Genomic DNA, 23,549 nt, shown 5'->3' with positions numbered 1-23,549 from the left:
ATGATGCCCTGGTAGCAGAAGCGCCACGCGCCTTCGTGGTTTTCCCACGAGCCCTCTTCAAGTTCTCACGCGGGCGACTCCTTCCCTTCCTTCATGTGTGCCTCGGTATAGCCACGTAAAAAAANNGAAAAAAAAAAAAAAAAAAAAAGAATGAGGTAGAAAGGAAGAGAGGAACCAGCACAGAGAGAGACGAGGGTCGCGGTAAGAATAGTAAATGATTTTCTTCGGTCGATCGAGTCGCACGATCCGATAGATTATTTTTAAATGCCTGCCAAGAATGGCATTCCCTCACGTAGTAAAATGTAACAAGAATGCACACATGCATATCTGTTTCATGAATACAGAAACTGCAGGATTTAAAAAAATATAAAAGAGATACAGTTACATACTTTCTTGGGAAACATGTCCATTTAACATATTAAAAAAATATTTAATAAAATTAACAAAACAACATATCTTTCGAGAGAAAAAAATAATATTTTTTTAATTATAGACTCTGTTAATAGCATATGTATAAAACTACGCACTAATATAAGTTTAACTTTTTTAATTATTTCTTGAATATTTCGTGAATAAATAGTACGTATTTATAACTATACTCCATATGCTTACAAGCTATATTTTTATATTTCACAAAATATTCATACAGTATTTAGCTGACAATATTTATTTATTTAAAATATTTATATATTTAAAAGATAAGATATATTAAAAAATTTATTAATTTATTATTCAATAATAATTTAAAGGGATTTTAAAGGAATGCACCAATAAACAATTAATTAATTAGTTGGTATCTAATAAAATATAATAAGAAAAATAATGGAAAATCTCAAATAAATAAGTATTTAGATCCGGGAAGACTTCCTGAGAGCAGATGAAGTCCTGGCAATCCCGAGTCTCGTGTTCTCGCGTTCCTGGAGAGACTCTCCCACGGTGCGATCCCGTGGGAACAATTTAATTGGCTTAAGAAAAGGCAACCTTGTCCCAGGATGTTGCTTTATCTTCCTCCCACCGTCTTTCTTTTTCATCCTCTCTCCATCCGAGTACTGGTCATTTTAAGCCGTTTAACCCCCCGTGTCGAAGATCGCCGACCTTTCGAATTGAATGCCCCGTCGTAAAACTTGACCCTTATCATGATCCATTCCTCTCTGACTTCTAATTGTACGGCTCGACGTAGTCGATTGTAATCGTCGCCGAATGACGATCTCCGGTTCAAGAAAAATAACGGGAAATATCCTAGTCTCGTTGTGTAAAAAGAATAGATGCGTTGCCGTACATAAGTTATATCTTTTTTTTTTTTTTTTTAATTTGTCTTAAAATCCAAATGAACTCAATTTACTCGATAAATAAGAACAACACGCAAGCTGCGAATCGTCGCGAAACTCTTTCGCTCCTCTACAAGCCTACTACCGAACCAGATCGCTTGGCTGGCCTCAGGGACGGTTTGTCCCACGTTGCTGTGATCAGCCTGTGGGAATCAGCCTGAGTCTGGAATTCGTGAGAAAACGCGGGAAGCGCGCGCGACGTCGTTCTCTTGAGAGAGATCTTTGTGAGATACCGCTGCGTGGCTGCGTGCGAAGGGTACAGATATGTTCTCGAATTGTTACGCCTATTTTAGACGATCTATTATAAGTCGCGACAGATTTCGTAATCTTTCGGAATTTGTGTATCATTCGATACGTCCCGCAATAGAAAAAATTAACACAGTTAGTATTATGAGATTTTAAACCTTACATACCCCTTGCATAGAAGCTGATTTAACTCTCTTTTCTCTAAATTTCCTCTCCAGGATTGAAATCTCCCAACCGTTTTTATAGAGCAAACCGCGCTTTATCATAGATGATAAAGGGGTTGTACTTTAATAATTACTATTGAGATTTTGAATAATTTATACGTAAGATATTTAAAAATTATTTAAATGACGAAATGACAAAAGAGAATCATCAAAAATCATCTCAGGAACGAAGCTTCGCGCACGATTTGTCTTTCTCGCGTAGAATTATCATTAGTGATAATCATTGTCTATACGGTATTTGCAACTAAAAGTTTAAAGAACCTTTTAAAGGACACGACGCGAATTGCTCCTGCATGTGATACATGCCTGTTACGCGGAGCGACGATTTCAGCCCCAAGTTCAACATCTTCTCACGCTCGAATCTCGCCGTTGCGTCGCGCCTCCGAAATCTTATTATTTTTTGTATCGGCGTCATGGGAAAGTCGGCAGAACGAGCGCTATAGGTACCGAAACCGCACTATGAGACTCTCTTCTCACGATTTCGGAATCCTTTGCCTCTAGAAACGTTTTTTGGATCCCGATTTAAACCTGACATTGATTTTATGATCCCGGCCACGCCTACGCTGTGACAGGAAATGGCTTAAGAGATATACGACAAGAAACGATCTACGGGATCTATAATAAGAAATACATAATAAGCGAGTTAATCTTTTCTCTCTTCACCTTTTTCTTTATAAACCTGAAAAATTCTCGAAATATGCTTTTAATACGGATTGATTTTATTCGACGTATTTAAAAAAAAATATTTCTTTTAAAATTACTGATATAACAAAACGAAGCTTATAATAATTAATTAATTAATGATTTAATAAATAATTGTTCTTAAGATAGTATTTACTCTCCTCTTTCTCTCTAAAAGTGCTCTTATATTATTCTACTCATATATATTCTATGCATTTATCCTCGCGAAAGAACATTTTCTTACAGTTTAATGTGCTAAATTAAATCTTCTTCGTCAAATATATATATTTATCAAATTTTGATTGCTCGCAGCCTGCAATATGCTTGAAGATAAAACATGAATATAAAATATTACGCCATTGTCTCTTTTTTGGTCTTCGTGAGCTCTGTATGTGCCAATAATAACACACTAATAATATATTTGACGATAAGGAGCTCGATAAGCTCGTATCGTCACAGATAGAGGTTAACATCATTCTAAGTTACGTGTTTAGAAGAACCAGGCGAACATCGTGAGATAGTAGTTGGTCTAAGCTGAGCTCGTGCGCTAGGAACAACCTTGGAATCTCAAGGTCGTTCTCTAAACCTACCAGACAGGATTCTCGGCGACCGGTCGAGAATGCCGACTCCCGCGGCGGCGTCTTCTCGCTTATTGTTCTTGTTAGCCGAAGATCGAAGCAGCAAAGCAAAGGAGGAAACATCTTATATACATGTATAGAAGTTCGGAAATTCTCGTATGAAAAATCTATAAAGAAAAATTCCAGCAAAATTAAATAATAAAAATATTCGCAATTATTTTTATTCCGAGAAAATAATTAATTTTAAAAATTGTAAGAATTTATAGCATGTGTGTGTGTGTGTGTGTGTGTTTGGCAATTATAAGGTACATTTCATGGGCTCTTTTATTATTCAATTTATTATAAATTAAATTCCGCTACAAAAAGTTTCGAGACTCGAATTTTCTTCGTGTATAAAACTAAAAGAGTTTTCTAATCTTGGAAGAGAGCTTATAATCTGTAATTAACCGAGTCTCGTTAGTTTAGCGCGCGAATGTGTACGAGAATGGTTTTCCTGGCTCATTATTCATCGTCAACCGGTACATAAATGAAGATGTGATTAATGACTCGATGGTAATTAATTTTGATGCAGTGATAACGTGCAACTGCTAATCAAAGACGATCGAGACGAGACAAATATCCCATCTGATTGATGCACTTTATCAATGACAAAGTACAAGTTCACATGTTGCGCGAATTTAATTCGCAATTCGATCTTTATTATTTTTACATATTTGCTATGCATTTCTCATACCTATAATAAACATTTAGATAGGATAAGTAACACGGAATTTTTCTTATCTTAATTACATATCACATTGCTCTAGCATTTTATCTCGACAGTGTTTGAGAGAGTAATATAATATTCATACTATCTTTTTTTTAATTTGTCTAAATTTGCAAGATAGTATATCGTAAACGATTTGGCGACGAATGAGTCTGCAGTTTTCACATTACACATTTGTCTCGTGCTACAACCGGACAAGCCGGTCTTCTCAAATATACATGCACGTGCGACGCGTTTACATTCGCTGTTCACGTCGTGTATGCGAAAGAAACGTCGCTACCACCGCCTGGGAATCATCGATGTTTCCCATACCCAGCGTTCCCCGTTCTCACCGTAAAACCGATGTGAAACCAGACGGTTCCCAACGCGCATCCGTGAGACTCGTTTGAAATTCGGCCTTTTCGAATAAAAATTCGAAGGGTCTGATTCCATTTTTGATTACGCGATTCCGTTCGTCTGAAAATTTAAATTATAATGTTTATAAATAAAATGTTATCTTTTTTCATCTATGATTCTAATTAAAACACATTTTTTATTTCTTTCTAGAGATTTCATTAATATTGTTCGCTACATCGTATCCTCATTTTGCATGCTTGTTTGATTATTTAAACCGTTTATTAATATCACTGAACGATTTTGTCATATTTAAATATAAATTGATAATGATAAGCTGCAATTAATTATACATAAAAATACAAATTTGATTCATTTTTAAATTAAAACAAACAAATTCAGAAAATTTAAGATATATATAAACGTAGAATCTTTATAATATACACATATATCTTCAAAATAAATATGCAAAAATTAGGAACTTGAGATGCATTTTCGTCTTTTGAGTTACCTTAACCGAATGTACTACTTGTCTAATCATAAGTATGACAGCTTAACCCACTTTCGGATTCGGCACCTCCCAGTGCATCATACTTCCCTGTCAGTTTATTTATCAATTTAGATTATGTCACGAAAGAGCTAATTATACTTCAAAGTTGTCGGAGTTTTTGTTCCCGAACTTTGAATACATATCAAACTAAAAATTTATTCTTATTAATTTCAAAACGCGCATTTTTTTATTACGTATATATTATTTAAATAACATTTATTATTTAAATCAAATTTTATTCTTCACGGACACAACAGCGTTCTATAATATTTTTCTACACAAATCTTAAAATTCTTTATATGAGCTATTAATATATCTCGTTCTTATATAAAAACTTTTTTAAACGAAATATTAGATGCCGGGATATTAAAGGATTTTGATAAATATGGAAATAGCTATATTATTATTTTAATTTGATTTTACGATTAATTTCGATTCTCAACAAAATCACGAGGATTGTGGTTCCACGTTTAGATTCGGCTCGGCGCTTATTCGACCGGTGTCAGCCGGCTCGTACGGGACCACACCCGACATACTTATGCTCTCCTAGTAAAGTGATACAGTTTATTGGACTTCTTCAGATCGGAATGCGGCGTCAATGACATTCTTATCTCGTTACGAGAAAGAACTCGAGCGGCTTTGCCGAACAAGCTAATTCGGGATGCGGTGTCATATGCACGTGACGACATATCTGCATGTCATCACTCGGTCCCGTAGCATCTTATACGAAAAGACGCTACTGCGTAGGATATACCAGCTGCATTTTTATGCCACGCTGGTGGACTGACTATGTCTGACCAGCACGAGCGTCAACTGTTAAGCGCGTGTAAACTGTACATCAACGAAAGCAGAAAAGAAACCGGATTACATCTGTGCTCTACCCGCTCACGAGCGTTGGCACAATCTTTACCGGACACCCTGTATATTAAAAAAATACAAATTCGCAACCGCGTATACGTATAAATATAGAGCCACGTGTGCGTGCTCTCAAGAATGAATGAGAGGGGAAATGGAGCCCGCATACAATGCGAGAGAGACAGCCGAATCGACCGTTTCGGTAGTTCCTTCGTTCACCGCAACGCGTCGTGTTTTCTCGCAGTCAAATTTCCATCATAAACTGTATATAAAGCCTGCGGAAACAGTTGCTGGTATCGCTTCTCGGCTCTCTGAGCTAAGATCAAATGTGTAGTATCTGTTCTTATCAGCTTAATATCTGATACAATCCCCATAGGGGATTCAGAATATTAATGCGATTTTTGGGCAGCGGCGGGAGATCGAAGCTTGCTTCGTCCCTGCCAATTGGTCGACCTGACATTGCAGTGAAGTCAGGTTTGGCCTTACTAAATAATTCCAAAAATAATCATTTACTTATAGTTTTCTTCTTATACATTCGATTAAGAGGAAAATCTTAGTCGAAATCTTGGACTTTTTTTAACTCGGGGCCAAGGCAAAACGATATAACAATTTTACTACGCATGGCACATAGTAAAGATCAACTTTTTGATCATTGTGAAATGTCTTTTTTATATGTTGAAATAGATTTTGTGTAGTGTGTGTACATATATTTCATCGTATTATTAACTCTGAAAGAGAGAAAAAAAAAATATTTTTTCTTTAGAAAAAAGTCCAATAAACTTTTATATTTTGATTATATTCGATGCATATACACACACATAAAAGCATTACAAATATATTTTAAACACATTCGTTACATGAGTCTTTTTCTCAAGAAATATTTCGGCATTTTCTGGGTTAATAAATCAAGTGTGGTAAATCAAAATATTCTGATTCCTTATTTAGTATCTCATTCGTAATTAAATTTTTCAACTTTAATAAAAAGATTGGCAATAACTAAATAATATAGAATGAAGATGTTCAAGATGTGCAAATAAATTCAAATTTATGTATCTCGACAGGTCATCAACTGACAGTGTTCAACAGCCAGTCTACTATTCAAGTAGGCGGTCGATGGAATCGCAGCAAGGGCAGAGTGGAACGGCCATTCTTGGGCGTAATAGCCGGTCTGGTCGTTAATGGTGCGAGGATCCTAGAGCTGGCGGCAGCCAAGGATGGTAAAGTTATAACTAGAGGAGATGTGCAGCTTTTACCAGCCGGAAGTCTCCTCGATCGCGCCGCGCCTTTACAAAGAATGCAACAGGTAATAAATCTCTTAATAATCTCATTAGTAATTTCTTTAGTAAGTTCAATGTCATTATAATTATTTAATTTAATATATGTATATATAGACGCCTGCATCCGGTTTTCCCGGCGTCGTAGATGATCTTATATTCTCCGGCGCCGGAAGCGGTTGCGCTGGCGATGACGAGGACGAGGAATGCACCCCAATCTACGAATCTGGTTCCGGTAAGTGTAAGTAACATTTCCGAGAGCGTAAGTAATAAATCTGTTCTGCACGTTCCTCTTTTTACAAGGATATTTTTTATCCACGTGCATTTGTCTTGTAACATCACCATTTCGTTACCATTATAATCTTTCACGTATTTTCACCGATGTAAGATTTTATCTACAAAATAATTCACGTATGAGAAAGTTGTTTGTCAATGGTTTATATGTTTAAGCACCACTATAGCACCGACGAGATATCATTAAAGACCGGTGGTCTTATGGGATTTAGTGTGACTGGAAAAAAAAACTCGCTACGCGTTATTTTAGTTCATCCAGTTATTGTTTTATTATCAAACATGTAAAGATCTTTTATATAACTGCCTCAAGAACAACAAAATCAACATTTTATCGTAAATTTACTGTTTTATTATCGACAATGCAAAAATATTATTTTTAATATAAATATACATATATTATCCTGCAAATTTTTTTATCACACATTAAACACAAAGCTTTTTCAAAACTATATGCTACTTCAATCTTAATTTTTAATATATCTCTAACATATAAAAAAAATGTTAAATATTACTATTGATATATACATAAATATTATTATCTCAATGTCCAGCTTTATAAAAAATTCGCTCGGTTAATTAGAATATAAAATACTAGAAGTTAAATCCGCGCAAAACATAAATCAAAGCAAAATATAAAGATTGAATTTGAGAAATTAAAGTGAACATAATGTAATTTTAATAGTGTATGTTTTATATAATACATGTCGAATCTACATGTATATAAATAAAATTTATATAGAAAGATACATAATAATATTAGCAACAAAATTTTTCCTTATAATTTTGCAATAAAATTATTAGTTTGGAAATTATTCGCGAAAAACAGCTTTCTCGAGAGCGCTCGTGAGCCATTCGCTTCGTATATAAGAGCGAAATTATCGATCATAAGCGTGTTGTATGAAAGGAGAGACGTTTAGCACTCCCCTAGACAAGGACGGACAACATATGTACTGGTAAGGCACTGTCGTCTATTGGCGACTCTTACCACAACATTTTTTTTTTCTTATTTAATAATGCAACAATGAAATTTGATTAATTATAAACTGTGATACTTTATTTTTTAATCTTTTTGGCTAAATTATATTTTTTATTTTATCTTATTGATCGATTATTACACATAAATATTGTCAGCAACGACGATTTCAAAATTATAAAAAAATGTGTACACTATTCTATATAAACTAGAAATGTGCTTGAGAATAATTAACTGAAATAAAATGTGCTTTAGATTAATTAAATTTAAAATCTTTCGCAACATCAGCATCAACAGATTCATATACAATATAATAAATAAAAAGAGATAAAAAATGTATCACTTTGATATGGAGCTAGAAATATAAAAAAATATTAATTATATAATTATTGATTAATAAAATAATTGTGACACACGCACACATGCTTAGTTTTTTTGTAGATATATATTTGATCAATTTAGAAGCTAATTTTCAAATTGTTCAATTACATATTTTTAAAATATGTTAAAAAATTGAAGAGAACTATATGATTGTAAAGTCTGATTTTTCAGATTTCTTTTAGGGACATCACTGTACATTGATTCATCTTCTCCAACATGCGTGTTGCTCGCACACATACACATATACTCAGGCACGCACATATCGCATAGCATGCCACCTTTTCGTCTTCATGCTCGCCCGGTTGTATCTTCGATTCATTTACATATTTAGGATCGCCAGCTGGAGATAAGCCTGGCAGAGCCCCTCCTTTCACCTTCCAGCGAACCTCTTGCAACGAACTGAAGCCCCGCTCCAAAATCTTCTTCAACTGACTAAAAACTAAATTAATATCGTCATCTTAATGACACGATAATCAAACATCCAATTGCTTCGCACGGAAGATTTCTGTGGGATTCGGTTTATTTCTCGAGAGAGAAATCTTTATATTAATCGACATACATATACATACATCATTATATTTTTTATTTTCGGAATAATTGATAATTCTCTCTATCATTCATTAATTATCATCTTTAATTATTATTTGATATTTATGAAATAAAAAAAGACAAATTTTTATAGAATTAGATAAGAAAAATTAGTATAATCAACTTTTTAAATATGGATATTAGACATTGCACGCTAGATTTTATATCGGTATCCGAATCGCGTATATTGTACATTAGTGTGACCTCATACGTTCAATCTTGATAATTACACCGCTTCTATTTCTAGATGACATCATCACGCCAGTATACGTAGCGCCCACGCGATTGCCGACAACATTAAGGCCAAAGCTTCACAAGGAAAATATCCAAGTGAAAATATCTTGTGACGATGAGGAAGACTGCGAGGAGGGTTCAGGCGATCCCAGAACAACGGAAGAGATTTTTGTCACCTCGGCCACCGGTCCGTATTTCAGAACATTGTTCTGCTTAATATATTCCTAACACTTTTCTTATAGTTTATAGTACAAAATGCAAAACGCAATGTCCCAAATCGTGAAATTTTAAATCTGAAGATGACAATACCATATATATAAAGAGCTTATTTCTCTCACAACAGTCGTAAATCTGCATATCTTTAAATAATAAAGAATATGTGTTATAGAAAGTTCTATACGATAAACTTTCATAAGCTCATAATCTTTATTTTTTAAATAAATGTGTATTTAAGACGGAAATAAGTTAGCTGTACATATAATATAATAATAATAATTGAATAAGTTTGTTTATAAATGGAAGATTTAACATAATAAGATTTAGAAAATAAAAATAACGGGAAAAAACAATTTTTCTACATATAAATATATTTTAAAAACTATGAATATATAAAATAATACTCTATTGTTCTATCTTGGAAATTATTAAACAAATATTCTTTACGTACGATTTCTAGAATATAAGCATAGTCTTTTATAGGTATTGGTGTACACATTTTAACAGTCTTGATATTGTTCTTTTTAATATAAAGATGATATTAAGAACATTACACTATCAGCCAAATTCAAATTTATAATTATTTAGATATTTTATTTGAATCAAAGCTATATATTATATAAGTCTATAAAAGTATCAGATCTATTATAATGGATAGTTCTTAAATATTGACACATATATCCCCCCTTCTCTCCCCCAATAGCTATGTTAAACGGATAAAAGACAAAATAGTATTTAAATTTAAAAAATTTAATCGAAAATACAAGAGGCTAATTAACTGCCGCGAAAGCATCGATCGATCTTATTGTTCTTGTCCATCAGCTTTAAATGAAAAATCTTTCTCTTTACGAGATTACAACGTGGGCGTTCTCATCCTGACGACTTTCTGTGACGCGCGTACTTATCGTCGCCCACCACATTATTCTGCTACCGGGAGCGGGAAGCTTTCCCGTGGCAATACTCGCCCCATCTTAGCATGAAATGAGACACTGTCCTTAATTTTATCCGAGCATGGAACCGTGTAAAAGCGAGTTAAAACTCCGAGACATTTTCTCGCGTTTGATACCCAAGCTAAAAGTGTTTTCCGTTGCAAAATTTAAATTTTTTTACGCGTGATTGTAAAAGAGTATATTTAGTATATAGTACGTGTGTAATTGTGTAAGAAAGAATTGCTGGAAGTCGATATGCAGGCGCGAAGCCCTATATATAAGAATATATTTAAGCTTTAAAATGTTCTCTCATGTTTGATACCTGAAATAATGGAAAATTTTTATAAGGAGCTTATCTGTTATAGGCAAAATGTTTATCATGATATGCATAATTTCTTTTTTTCCTACATATTTATATAACACACATCTAAAGGACTTTATGTTATTGAGAAAAATCTTAACAATATAGTGTCTTGCTTCAAATTATTTTTTGTTAGAAAATACAAAGTTAAATATAAATATTTAAAAAATCATGTGTGTACACATGCGTTAAAAAATTAAAGATATTTGATTACTGCCGAGAATATGGCTCACAGCTGTTTCATTTTAAGAGCTCACTGCTGCGGCACAGCATGTAGCATCTCTATAATTTTAACTTGTGAGCTACAACAAAATACAAAATATTATTTATATCCCATGACATTTAACTGAAACATGTTGCGTTACTGTGCGTGGGCGTCCCTCCTTGAATATATAATATATACGCTCCTGGAGCCCTCGGGACTGTTCATTTCGCAACGTTACTGCTTACGCACGCGTGAATATTGCAGGCCTACGCACGCGTAAATATTGGGCCGCCTCCACGTTTCACATCCCGTCCATCCCTTTTACTTCCATGCCTTCCTACCCTCTTCATCCCCCTTCTCCATCTCCCCGGATCATCCCCTCCGCGCGAATCGCAGATGCGATACAACGAGGTGAAACACAACCCCCCTGACGCATTTTTTTTTCCTCTGTTCTCGGTCGCAGACATCAGCTCGGTGACGTATACGACGCCTCGCGAGTATTCGACGAGCCATATCAGCACGCAGACGTCGTCGGCGTCGTCGACAACGTTGAACCGCGACGTCGTCACCGTCTCCGTCCAATACAATGTGTCAACCACAGACCTCGAGACCAGCCATGGCAGGTGCGTGCGTCTGTCAGCGATAACGTTCGCAATTCAATCTACATAACGCCGTTTCTATTATAATTATTGATTATTTGCCATTGATTAGTAATCACAGGGATAACATGTACGTTTTGTGAGCGCAAAATCGCCAAACTATGCATTTTCCAACTATCGAGACACGTGGAAACATATTGTACGATCTGGATTATTTTTTTTTAATTAATTATTGACCCCTTATTAATATAAAAAAAATTTGTCTGATGTATAAATGTTTTGTTACAATATATTGGAGAAAATCTCTCAATAAAAAATTTATTATATTATAGATAATATTAACAAAGCAAACCTCAATTGGTAAAATAAATTTTGAAATATATAAGAAAGAGAGAGAGAGAGAGAGAGAGAATATATATATGACGCTACCGTGTCACAATACAAGTCCTCTTCGGTACCTATTAATCGATTCATGCTGTGTTAAAAAAGAAAAAAAAAAAAAAAAAAAAAAAAAAAAAAACGTGAGCGCTGATCGAACATTATCGAAGAGAGTTTTATCCTGCCTCACAACTGTGTGCTATAATAGTAAACAAATCTCGCGTATCCCGAATTTCAAGGATCTGTCTCGAGGATCGGTAAACGCGCAACCCGGCAAGTGATTGAACGTTCTTCTGCAAATCTTCCTCGTGAGCTGTGCTTATTGCGGTAGACAATTTTTATGGAAATGCCTCGTGAGATCTGAGGAGATCGATGAAACAATCGCGCGTGCAATCCCCGAAACAGCTGAGGGGTATGTTTGAAGAAGCATCCTCTTTCGTACTTTAAAATCTTTTTATACCCTCCTGCGACGATCCTGAGAAGGATCTAATGCGCACGAGAGATTGATTGGTGATCGGAAATCAAGTATCCTTGGATAAAATGCATTTCTTTAAGACTTGCTTTAAGATTGAGATCGATAGATCGTATACCCAGACAGAAGTACGTATTCGTTCTTCGAGAAAAGCATAACGAGAAGCATCGATCATGATAAAAAAATCTCTCTTTAATTCTAATGCAAATTAAGGCAGATCAAACTCGAAAGAGCTCCTCGAGATCAGTGATCTAGCACCGCTTCTCTTGTTCCGGCAACACAAAATCTCAGGATAAAATTTAGACATGTGGCAAGGATCGAGTATCGATCGCAAAGGATCCTGAGGAAGGATCTCTTCTTCGTTTTTCTTTGTCGCGGATTTTTTCGAGTCACAATCGGATAGAGTTTGCGACGCTGCTCGATCCTTTGATTTGTATTATAATTAAAGGCAGACAGAAAGACGATTCGCAGTAGGCGAGAAATTAGCATCTGCGAGCAAGGTATTGTTCAACGTGAGGTGGCCGTTGCTTCTATCTAGAACGACTTTCCGAAGAGAAACAAAGAGGAAGAAATAAACGCGAAGATCGTGGAATTAAACGTAGGAATTAATTAATTAAAGAAAGAAACATTGAAGGTGATATTAGCAGTGATTAATGAACGGATTTTAGGAAGAAACTTGCACCGATTATATAGATTATTTATATATTGTTTTGTGGATTTTACTTCCAACATCTTTTGTTATAAGCACGGCATTAAATAATTTTTAAGAACGCGTCGAACAACAATATTAATTTCTATAGTTATATAGCGATTTCATGTGTATATCTATTCGTTAAGAATTAGATGATAAGCTATTGTTCGAGTGATTTGTACGATCTTTTAGATAAGTAACAATATTTCAAGTAAGAAATTTAAAAAATTGTGCATGATGTTTCCTATTGTTTATTTCTATAAGATTTTATAGCTGTTAGATATAAAAGTCTGGAAGAATTGTGATGATCGGTTAGAGAAAAAAATATATTTTATATTAATTTAATATATAAGAAGAATATAAATATTATTTGTTTAGATTTGAAATTTAAGGTCAATATTTTCACAGAAACATTATACAATTGTTATTACAGAAAATTGTTCTTTTGTCTAAGAAAAATGAATATAAATATTAATAAATTAGGAGATAAATTATAAAATGTGATATTTCTGAATCAATTTTGATCAATTCGATATACTGATTAATTGAGTTTCTAAATATTATTTATGCACGTATGTGTGTAATGTTTGTATTATAATAGCAAAAGCTTAGAATGTATTTCATTCTCGACGCGCTCTTCGTAAAAACAAAATGTTGGAAGTGAAACGTTAGGGACGAAAATGTCGTGATCTAATGATCCTATTCTGTCCTATTCACACATTCATTGTTGTATAGAAAAGCAAAAAAAAAAAATATATATATATGTATATGACACATACACATACACACACACACATATATATATTTATCGATTATGTTATGCGTTTCTAAAAATTGTTTGATAAATTAAATAGATTTTATTAAAATCTATTTTGAAGGACACGCAACACATAAGAGTTCCATTCAAACGACTCGAGTGTGAAATATATTTAATGAGGAATATTAAAATGTATAAGTTTATCACAAATTATACGCGTATATCATCTCTATTGCACCATATATTTGCAAACAAAAAAGGTATTTAAAATCTTGAAAAATTTTGAAAAACTATTATAAATAAGCGATAATATTATACTTTCAAAGAACAATTTTTACAAATAAGATTCGTCTTACATAAAAGATCGTTATTAGTTTAATAAGAAGTAAATAGTAAATTTTGTTTGAAATAGACTATTATGCTAAAAGAGATATAAATACATTCTTCAAAAAAAGCAGATTGCTCAGTGCAAAATTAAATGACATCAGAAACAAAAATATTGTTCTTATATAAATCCATAAATACATCTTTGAAACCATTTAACTATGGCTTAACTCCTTTCGCGAAGTATATCCTTTAATATAAATAATGAATGGTGATTAATTTACAAAGAATTAATAAAGTAATTTAAGAAAACAAAATTATTATTTAAGACTATCCAATTATTGCTTCGCAATTGATTGTATTTCCAAATCTGCTTAAAAAGGATTTAACAATTTTTGAACTCTATATTCATTAATTTTATTTTTGCTACTTTTGCAATGGTTAATATTAAATGTAGTTTAAATAACAATTGTACATGCACATCATTGGCTAATAAACACGATCGGTATTTCTCGTTCAATCATATTGCACAGTCGAGTGTTTTACGCGAGATTATATCTAAAGGCCACTTTGATCAAATCGGAATTAACTTAATCGGCGATTAATTCAACTGACAGAATTTCCTATAGCAAACTTTTTTTGCTATAGGAAATTCTGCTATATAATTTTAATTGTATCATTTGTCATTTCTAATTTAATTTATTTTTCATGTTCTAAATAATTTACAAAATATTAATTCTATTTTTCTATTAACATTAAAATGTTGTAGACATTATTTGATAAATTAATCGCTGCGATTAAATTAATCGAAATTTGCTTTAAGTGACTCTAAGTAACTCTTATACATATGGAAAGTATCTGTAAGTAATTTGAGATAAAAAAAAAAGATAAACTTAACGAATAGATGATTTATAGCATACGCAAATATGCTTATACATAAATACAGGGTGTGAATGCAGTATTGTCGGTACGATTTATAGATAACGTTTGACCGTCGTATAATGTCGAGCATTAATTACACGACGATACACAAATGCACCGAATCGTTTCTACCAAGTTGCATTGTCTCCTTCTAATTATCTAATTGAAATTCGCGATACGCTTGTTTTTACGGGATGGCTTTAGGTATCAGGTATTTTCTCTCATCTATAAATTCTTTGATAAATTTTATATCTATTTTTCTCTAGTGGAAATTTAATTAAATGCTATCTTCTTTGCAATTACGTAATTCTTAACATGTAGTATATTGTATTTTTCAGTAATATAGTAAGTTTAATTTAATAATTTAGTAAAATAAAAGTTTATTTTTTATGCAATCTTTTATATTTTGAATTTCTTGGCGTTACAAAAAGTAATTATTAAATTAGATTAAATTAAATTAAAAAATACGACATTTCTAATAAAAAAGATCAATTTTAGATTAACACAAGAATTTAGAGATGAAATAACAATACCTTGGGACATCCTGTATATATAGCTGTATGTTGTTAACTTAGTATTACTATTAACAAAGTTAATCATTGACGTAATTGACGATAATAAAGATCTTTTAAAACCATTTAATTGAAGCTAAAGTTAAACAAAATATGTTAAAAACTCGAAGACAATTCATCATCCCCACACAATGTTAGGTTACATTAACATAATTGATCAATAATAAAAAAATGATTAATATTATTAGTAATGGTTTTCAAAATTATTTATGAGAGCAAAAAGATAAACTAAAACAAAATATAATTCGTCCAATTATTATAACTCTTATTGTTATATTAATATGTATATATAGTTGATCTTTGACTTAATTAACAGTGATAATGCTTATAGTTCACGGAAAAATAATTTATATAATTTAGCAAAACAAAATATTAATAGGAATAACACATCATATAAATTTTCAAAGATAAGACAATTTCCAATGTTATTTATTTATACATTATTATAGAATAGATATTTCGTTTGCAGGATCAAACGATATTGAATTATGAACGGAACTTGCAAAAAATAATTAAAAAAAAAATAAATAATTAAGTATTTTATTAAACTAAATTATTTGCTCGAAATAATTCTCAATCTTCATTTGCAACTTGACAACAAAATATAGTTAAAATAGAAAAGAGACTAATAATTGAACTGGCAAAATATGACAAGTATTTTTAAGTACAATTTATTACATTTACTTTTCCGTGACTATTATTCCGTACGATAATTGTCACAAAATAAAGAATGATAGATAGATTGTCACTATTTTAATGTAACTGACACTTGTTATTACAATTAAGACAGAGAGTTAATAGTAATAACAAGCCGCGCGACGCAAAGACACGACGGAAAGACATTTGTCGCAGAAAAAGAAGCAATAAATAATAAAACGGGACTTAGCATTTAAGCTAATTTAAAGCGCAGCAATCCATTCAGTTCCTGAATCGTTACTTCCGCCCAATTTGCTTGCAATTGTTCTATCAAAAGTCCGGGTAATCCTGCCTCGTAACAATCTTTCGCTTTTAGGGGTCCGTTTTTTTAACTATGCTCTTTACGCCTATTCTCTTTCGTTTTAGTTACAAAACATTCGTAAAAAAGTATTACTGAAAAAAAAACATACCTTTAGTGGACGAATAAGAAGAGGGAGAGAAAAAAAATGTATGCAAATAATCATTCTAATGTACCTCCACGCCAAAGATGAGTAAAATCACGGGATATTTAAAAACGAATACACATCTTAAATATTTCTCACAAAAAAACGTCCGATTATTATAAAATGCTTTCAAATATTTTATAAATCGCGATCCACTTTTTGTAATGCACTTCTTAAGGGCAAATCGTCCTTTATACCACGTTGTTCTACCACGTTCTTCTATCACGTCAGTTCTTGGAATCGTGGTTGTTGGTATTTCATAGTTTCTCTATCTCACTCTGTTCTTATGCTCATTGACAGCTTCTCTTTCCACATAGAGATTACTGACAAATTGCAAGTCGATAGTGCACGTATCTCGAAATATAATAACAATTATCCTTAGAAAGACTCGGAAAGACAATGGATGCAATCAAAATTGAAATTAATCGAGGCTTCATGAACAATTGATTACTCACTGATTAGATATTTGTTGATCGAGATTTTTTTTTTTATCAGAGATTTAATTCTTCTATTGAGTGATGTTTTAAGCGATAGTCGGTTTTGTTTTTCAACTTAATTTGCAGATTTATTCTGACAAGATTGAAAATTTTAATTCATCAAATTTGAATTAGATTCAATTTTCAAATTTATATCTTCATTCGAGATGAGTAAATTTTCTTTAACGAGACAAAATAAATTTGATGATAAAATAAGCTACGTGCACAATCGTACAATCTGATGCATTGCATAAAGCTTCTTTAATCTTTAAGCACGCAAGAGCTTAAATTTATCATTGAGGCAAAAAGTGCTTCATTTGATAATCGCGATCCATTTTGCGCGGATCATTGGTACGCTTAACGAGACACAGTAAATTTTAACTCTCTTGTCTTGACCAGACTCGCAATCGTTTATCTCTCGTCCCACTTGTCAAAATTATCCGTAGATTATGAATAAGCAAATTAACGTGTGGATTTTGTATATATTTATGTGGCTGCATACGTGGGCAATTTTAACGATATATCGGTAACAACGATATTCTTGTAAAAATGTTTCTTTATTCTCGCATGTGCTTTGATAATCTACTGGCTTTTAGATGACTCCAATGTTTCCTGTAAAAAAACGAAAATTATCTATTAGATTAGAATCTTCTTTCTATAACAGTAACAAAGATAACAGTACCTTTATAACGAGGCATTGTCTCATCAGGATCTATCCTTTACTTCTGATGTCTTTCCTTAACGGAAAGCGCCTACAAGAGAAATTTAAACATATTGTTACTACACTGCCCTTTGATTCTCTATCTGCATATCCTTCGATGTACTCTGATGACTAACGTTTATATCAAACTAAATTAACTTCTATAAAGATATATTTAGTGAGCAGTGTTACTCTACTAACTAACTTATACACTACAGTGAACTTAAAAACATGTCGTGGATAAACGCTGGAGCGGTCGAATTTATTCGAGATCGATGAGTATATCTTAAAAATGTAATCCAATATTATTTTTATTTTCTCTTGAGTGTCATATTTCTCCATTTATTCTTTTCACGTATTTTTGACAAAAAAATGCAGGAGACATTTAAAAATTAAAATACACTGTATACAAAATAATTACATGTGTTTGAAGAATACTTGTAATGCTGAAAATTATAAACAAGAAATGGAAAGCTTTCATCTAAGTATATATTTAGAACTTTGGATATTATAAAATTTCACAAAGACATAACGAAAAACACTAAATAGAGCATTTTCCAATTAAAAATGAAATTTAAAAATCCCAGAATTCCTAAGTTTAAAAATAAAGAATATAATAACAATTGCACGTGTACAGAGATCAAAAAACCAAATTCAGAAATTTAATAAATAAAAAAATTATACCAACTTATTGTTAAAAATAATTATTTATAGCAATACTTTTTTTTATAACTCATTAAGATATCATATATGTTAATCAAGAAAAAATATTGTGAATAACTATGAAAAAAATATGCTATAAAGTTATAGAGAATATTATATAATTATTAAATTAATATTGTTTTAATCAAGATATTTAATCAAGATATCCTTTATTAATGTTACGTAAATTGTTTGCAATTTAAGTACTCTAATATATATAGTAACTTATTATTTATTACATATGTGATATATGTTATATTTGTAATATTAACATATGTTCGTATTATAAGTAGCAAATTTTGTATTTAAGTAGCAAATTGTTCAAAAATATTGACGGCTCTAGCAAATGCTTCTCCTAAGCTATCAATTATCCGTATTGCGACAAGAGAGCTGGAAATTTTGCGATTACATGAAATCGTGAAAAAGAAAACGGAAGTATCGAATCACACGAGAATTAATCACGTGTTTTGTAATTGCAACTTTGCTATAGGATTTATATAACAAAACAAATATGCATTTTAAAGCTCTCTTTGTATATTAAATATTACAGCAAGTTGTTGAGCGCAAAACGTAAGAGATTGCCATTATAAAAAAAAAATTTCGAAAAAATATTCTCATTACTATGTATAAGAAATGCCTCTCTTTCTTACATTTATGGGAATTATATTTCTCATATAAGAATGTAAAATGTGTTTTTTATAAATATTTTTGATTTTAAGGGTAGTTTCAAAATCGATACGTAAGTGGAATTAATGAGAATAATACTTTACACATATACGATTATGAACAAATTGCTGCAACATTTGATAAGTAAATGTAGAGAGATTGACGTAGAAATGCATATTTATTTATCGTTGATATAGCAAAGCGTAAAGTTACCAAAATGTCAACGCTATTTAACAAACAATTAATTTGAATAATACCCGAAATAAGAAGAAAGAACGACAAAAATAAACGCTCATACTCAAACAGCTGTATCTAGTATTGCCATAGTTAGATGGAATTATATTTTACATTGTACAGTCGTACATATACGAATGCACTATAGGTAGATAGTAAACTATCTTCGCGTGTGGGCGAGATGAAGAGAGACACGGAAACGGAAAAGGAAGAATAAGCTAAGGGAGACGTGTTAGGTTTAAGTGAATCCTGCGCGAAATTCCACAGGAACAGACACACTTTTGTTGTCTGTTGATTGCGAATTTCCACGACACGTGTATGTATAATAGAGATATACACACGCGCGCGCAAGAGGCTGATCCCGAAGAAATTTGCCATTAAGCGGATCGAGTGTTATGTAAAATGGCACTGCAAGTCGTTGTGAAACAGAAAAAGAAAAAAAAAAGAATCAGGCAAAGGGATGATATTCAAAATTATATGATATTGAATTCGCATTCAATATCGGAAATTGAATTCACCGAAATTCTATTAGTTTGAATTCTTGCTTTTTCGAAATCTCCTTTGCGATCTATTTACGAGCAATTGAAAGGATATCTCTCATTCGATGTCCGATGTATATTTGGGACGTTATAAAGTATCGATTGAATCTTTTCCTTTGCGCAACACGAGAAGTGCCGTTGCGTCAACACCGTCCCGCAAGATCGAAATCAGCCCTTCTGTTCCAGATTATATGAAATATAGATAAAATTGGATAAATATGGGATAAGCGTACGTGGTGCATTTAGATTTTTTACACGTTAAGGCAAGCAGATGAGAGTCTCGTTTCGTTAGCATTTGCATTCTTAAGCGGTGTATATCTTAAGCTGGGCCTCGCAATCGCGCGTGATTACCGTGTTATTATTTCGCCCGGTATATAGTTTACAGTTACAAAAAGATGCTCGGAGCTGAGTAAAACGACTATTTTTTTATATTTATGCGATTTTACAGTAGGAGAAGCGATAGGGTTTAATGCATTCGTATTATTAATAAGAGATCCATGATCGCGACCTGGAGGAAAGTTTTAGAAACGAGTTTATCATATCAGTTAAATATTGAAATAGTGTTTTCATCAGCTTCAAAGACGATACATTTTCACGTTAAGAGGAAAAGAGAGAACGCAGATACACACGCATATACACATGTGAGTATCGTAGGGCGCGCACTGACGCGTTACAAAGAATTTTACTGAAATCGGGGACATTGTATATATATATATATAAATACATAGGAATAATGCCGTAACTATGAAATTATATGAATAAAGTATTGAAACTGTGCACGAGAGATTCGTTTTATCCCTTTCGGCGCGTATCCTTTATACAAGAAAAATTTCTCCTTTAATTTTAGCTGCTCTGAAATAATTCGCTTTCTGAAAAATTAAAAATTCTCTGAACAGAGATTAGTAAAAATTTGTGTGCACCAATAAACAAGTGTAAATAAGAAGACACAAATTTTTTCTACAACTTTTTTCAAAAATTTATTACTTATACATCCAAAACTTTTTAATAATTAAATAATACGTTAATGTGTGAAGATAAGCACCATTTTGCTATATGCATTGCTTTATTTCGTAAGATGCAAATGTAACATACATTATTTATTCTATTTAGTCTACACCTACGTCTACACAATCACAATCACAATCTTATATCAATCGATAAAAAAGAATTTCTCACGACTACGCGTCCGTTATTCGACTTGTACGTGCTTACAATGACTAGATACGATGATGTAACAGATGTAAAAGGTGCACAATGTAACTTCGCTTATCGGCGATCAAAATGTAACAGAAAGAGGACGAAATACTTATATAGTAGGTATGTAAGTGGATGAAGTGATGCTGCTTCTCAGCAGCGTATCCGAAGTATGTTGCGTCCCGGAACCCTTCCGAGATGCACGCTTATGCGGATGAAGGTTCAACGGAGGTAAATTCGGATGTTCGATTCTCGTCGGAGAACTCACGCGTGGACGGAGGGTTCCTCTCTGAATTGTAAGTATGCCTAAAATCATACGATCAAGCGCAATAATGCATGGTTTATTTCAAGAATATTAAAGTTTGTATTGTTATATGTTTATCTACATGCGTGTACTTTTTTCATATATTTTTAAATTATACGAAATTAAAATATCTGATTGAAATAATTAACATTACATTTTTTGTTTTCTACATTGTTTATCGAAAAAATATATTTTACAAAAATTGATATGATAGTGTAGATATACACTTCTTAAATCGTGTTATTACATCCTCTATTACCAGATTCATTTGGCTCTAGAACGTCGTTGAGCTGATAATACTCGGTCTTGATAGACAAAGGTTCCTCATAATCCACGAATGCAGTATTATCGAAAGCTTTATCATCTTTTGGTCGATTTTGCACTGGAGTAATAGCTGGTGGATCAGCATATGTCTAGAAAGTTATTAATTTATATTCACACATATATGTATTTACATATTCTGCATATAAAATAATTTGTTGAAATGAATCCGTAGCATTATACACTTTGCCCATTGTCTTAAATTAAATATCCAGCGAGCAAAATTTATCGAAAATTAATTCTAAAAAAAAAAAAATTTTTTTATATTTTGCATCAAAACTCCGCAAAGATATATATTATATATATCTAACAAGAATTTTTTTTTTATGTTAGGAATTAAAAACCCATAAAAAATTGTGTGTGATATCTTTATTAAAATAAATCAACTGCAAATTGATCAAAGAGAACCGTAGCAACATAAATACTCACAAATGAAGAATTGCTCGCGCTATATCTAGGATACTTTGTATACGAATAATTGTAATATAATACAAACGTATTGTTAGATTGCCTTGAGTTTTACATGTTCGGGTGGTGTGGTCGCACAGGCACGTTTGTGGAATTGCCCACTCCCGATGGTCTCGTATGTATGCTCCTCCAGATAATGTCTCGTGGTCCCACGTGGAGTGAGGGTGGCCCACATGACTCGACTGTCTTGCATAGTGTCCGCCGTGCACGGATAAAGCACCGCCTCATTCTGAAGCCTACCGTTTTTTGCTTGCATCCCGGAAGTTGTATTCGGCATAGAGATCACCCCGCTTTTCCCATTTCTATTGCTATAACGGATAATAATTCGTCGTTTGTTTCATATTTTGTTAAATGTAAATTATAATTTCCACTAATAAAGTAAACAGATATACTTACAATTTGCATTTTAAGAGCAACGTCGCGAGCACTATGCCGATAAAAATGACACCGACGCAGGATGATATTAGGATCAGAAGCCACGTGTCGTCAAATACAGTTCCTGATAAAATTATACAAAGCTTTTTCATTCAAATTCTACATATCTTCGATCATTTGCGTATTAGATTTTTTTTTATAAAACAATGCATTAAAATTAATTGTATATAATTGTGTAAATCTTACTTTTTCATGTAAATATTTTTATGTTTTTACCAACCTTGTTGGGGCATTTCTATATATTGAACCCCTTCAGAGCGCCGATCGCAGACATGCTTGCAGGGACTGTCATTTAAATGCGGTGGAAATGGCAGGATGTCAGAGCTTGGATAAAAATCGGAACCTTGTTGAAGAATAGCCGGAAATGGTGGTGGAGGTATGTGAAGGATGTCGGGGGGTGGTTCGAGCGTACAGTAAGCACAGGTTGAATTCATGATTGTGTCCAGTGCTCTCATCTGTAAATTATATTTGACAAAACTATTGTTAACAAAGTATTGAGATATTCTACATACAATGTAAAAAATAATAGAAACGTATATTGATAAAAATTTTAAGCTTTAACATAAAATATATATATTTTTTTATACCCCTTCTCACCCTGTATGTATATAGGTATATAAAACAATATAAATGTAAATATA

At 32.5% G+C, this 23,549-nt stretch overlaps 2 protein-coding genes and 2 non-coding genes across 6 annotated transcripts in view; 3 read left to right on the top strand and 1 right to left on the bottom strand.

Moving 5' to 3' along the window:
• LOC115234837 (neurexin-3b) overlaps positions 1-11,685 on the top strand; it is a 216,918-nt gene extending 205,233 nt beyond the window's left edge. The window contains exons 21-24 of the mRNA XM_029806185.1: positions 6,623-6,864; positions 6,953-7,070; positions 9,319-9,492; positions 11,480-11,685. Coding sequence (XP_029662045.1) covers positions 6,623-6,864; positions 6,953-7,070; positions 9,319-9,492; positions 11,480-11,685 — 740 coding nt within the window. The remainder of the gene's footprint in view (positions 1-6,622; positions 6,865-6,952; positions 7,071-9,318; positions 9,493-11,479) is intronic.
• LOC115235117 lies at positions 5,857-6,051 on the top strand. Its single transcript, XR_003883983.1, has one exon. It is a non-coding gene; the product is annotated as a U2 spliceosomal RNA (small nuclear RNA).
• Positions 8,020-8,126, top strand: LOC115235121. Its single transcript, XR_003883987.1, has one exon. It is a non-coding gene; the product is annotated as a U6atac minor spliceosomal RNA (small nuclear RNA).
• A 9,472-nt stretch (positions 11,686-21,157) lies between the features above and the next one.
• Positions 21,158-23,549, bottom strand: part of LOC115234917 — a 2,917-nt gene continuing 525 nt past the window's right edge. For 2 of the 3 annotated variants that reach the window (XM_029806319.1, XM_029806320.1), the window contains exons 2-6: positions 23,129-23,363; positions 22,870-22,972; positions 22,517-22,781; positions 21,944-22,097; positions 21,158-21,686 (exon numbers count right to left, since the gene is read on the bottom strand). In XM_029806319.1, the coding sequence (XP_029662179.1) occupies positions 21,493-21,686; positions 21,944-22,097; positions 22,517-22,781; positions 22,870-22,972; positions 23,129-23,363 (951 nt within the window). In that variant the 3' untranslated portion in view covers positions 21,158-21,492. The remainder of the gene's footprint in view (positions 21,687-21,943; positions 22,098-22,516; positions 22,782-22,869; positions 22,973-23,128; positions 23,364-23,549) is intronic. The other variant, XM_029806321.1, reaches the window with a different exon arrangement.

The sequence above is a fragment of the Formica exsecta genome, unplaced genomic scaffold, assembly GCF_003651465.1.
Source record: "Formica exsecta isolate Colony F162 unplaced genomic scaffold, ASM365146v1 scaffold21, whole genome shotgun sequence".
NCBI lineage: Eukaryota > Metazoa > Arthropoda > Insecta > Hymenoptera > Formicidae > Formica > Formica exsecta.
Note: the sequence above shows the minus strand (reverse complement) of the source record. Positions and strands in the feature narration are given on the sequence as shown.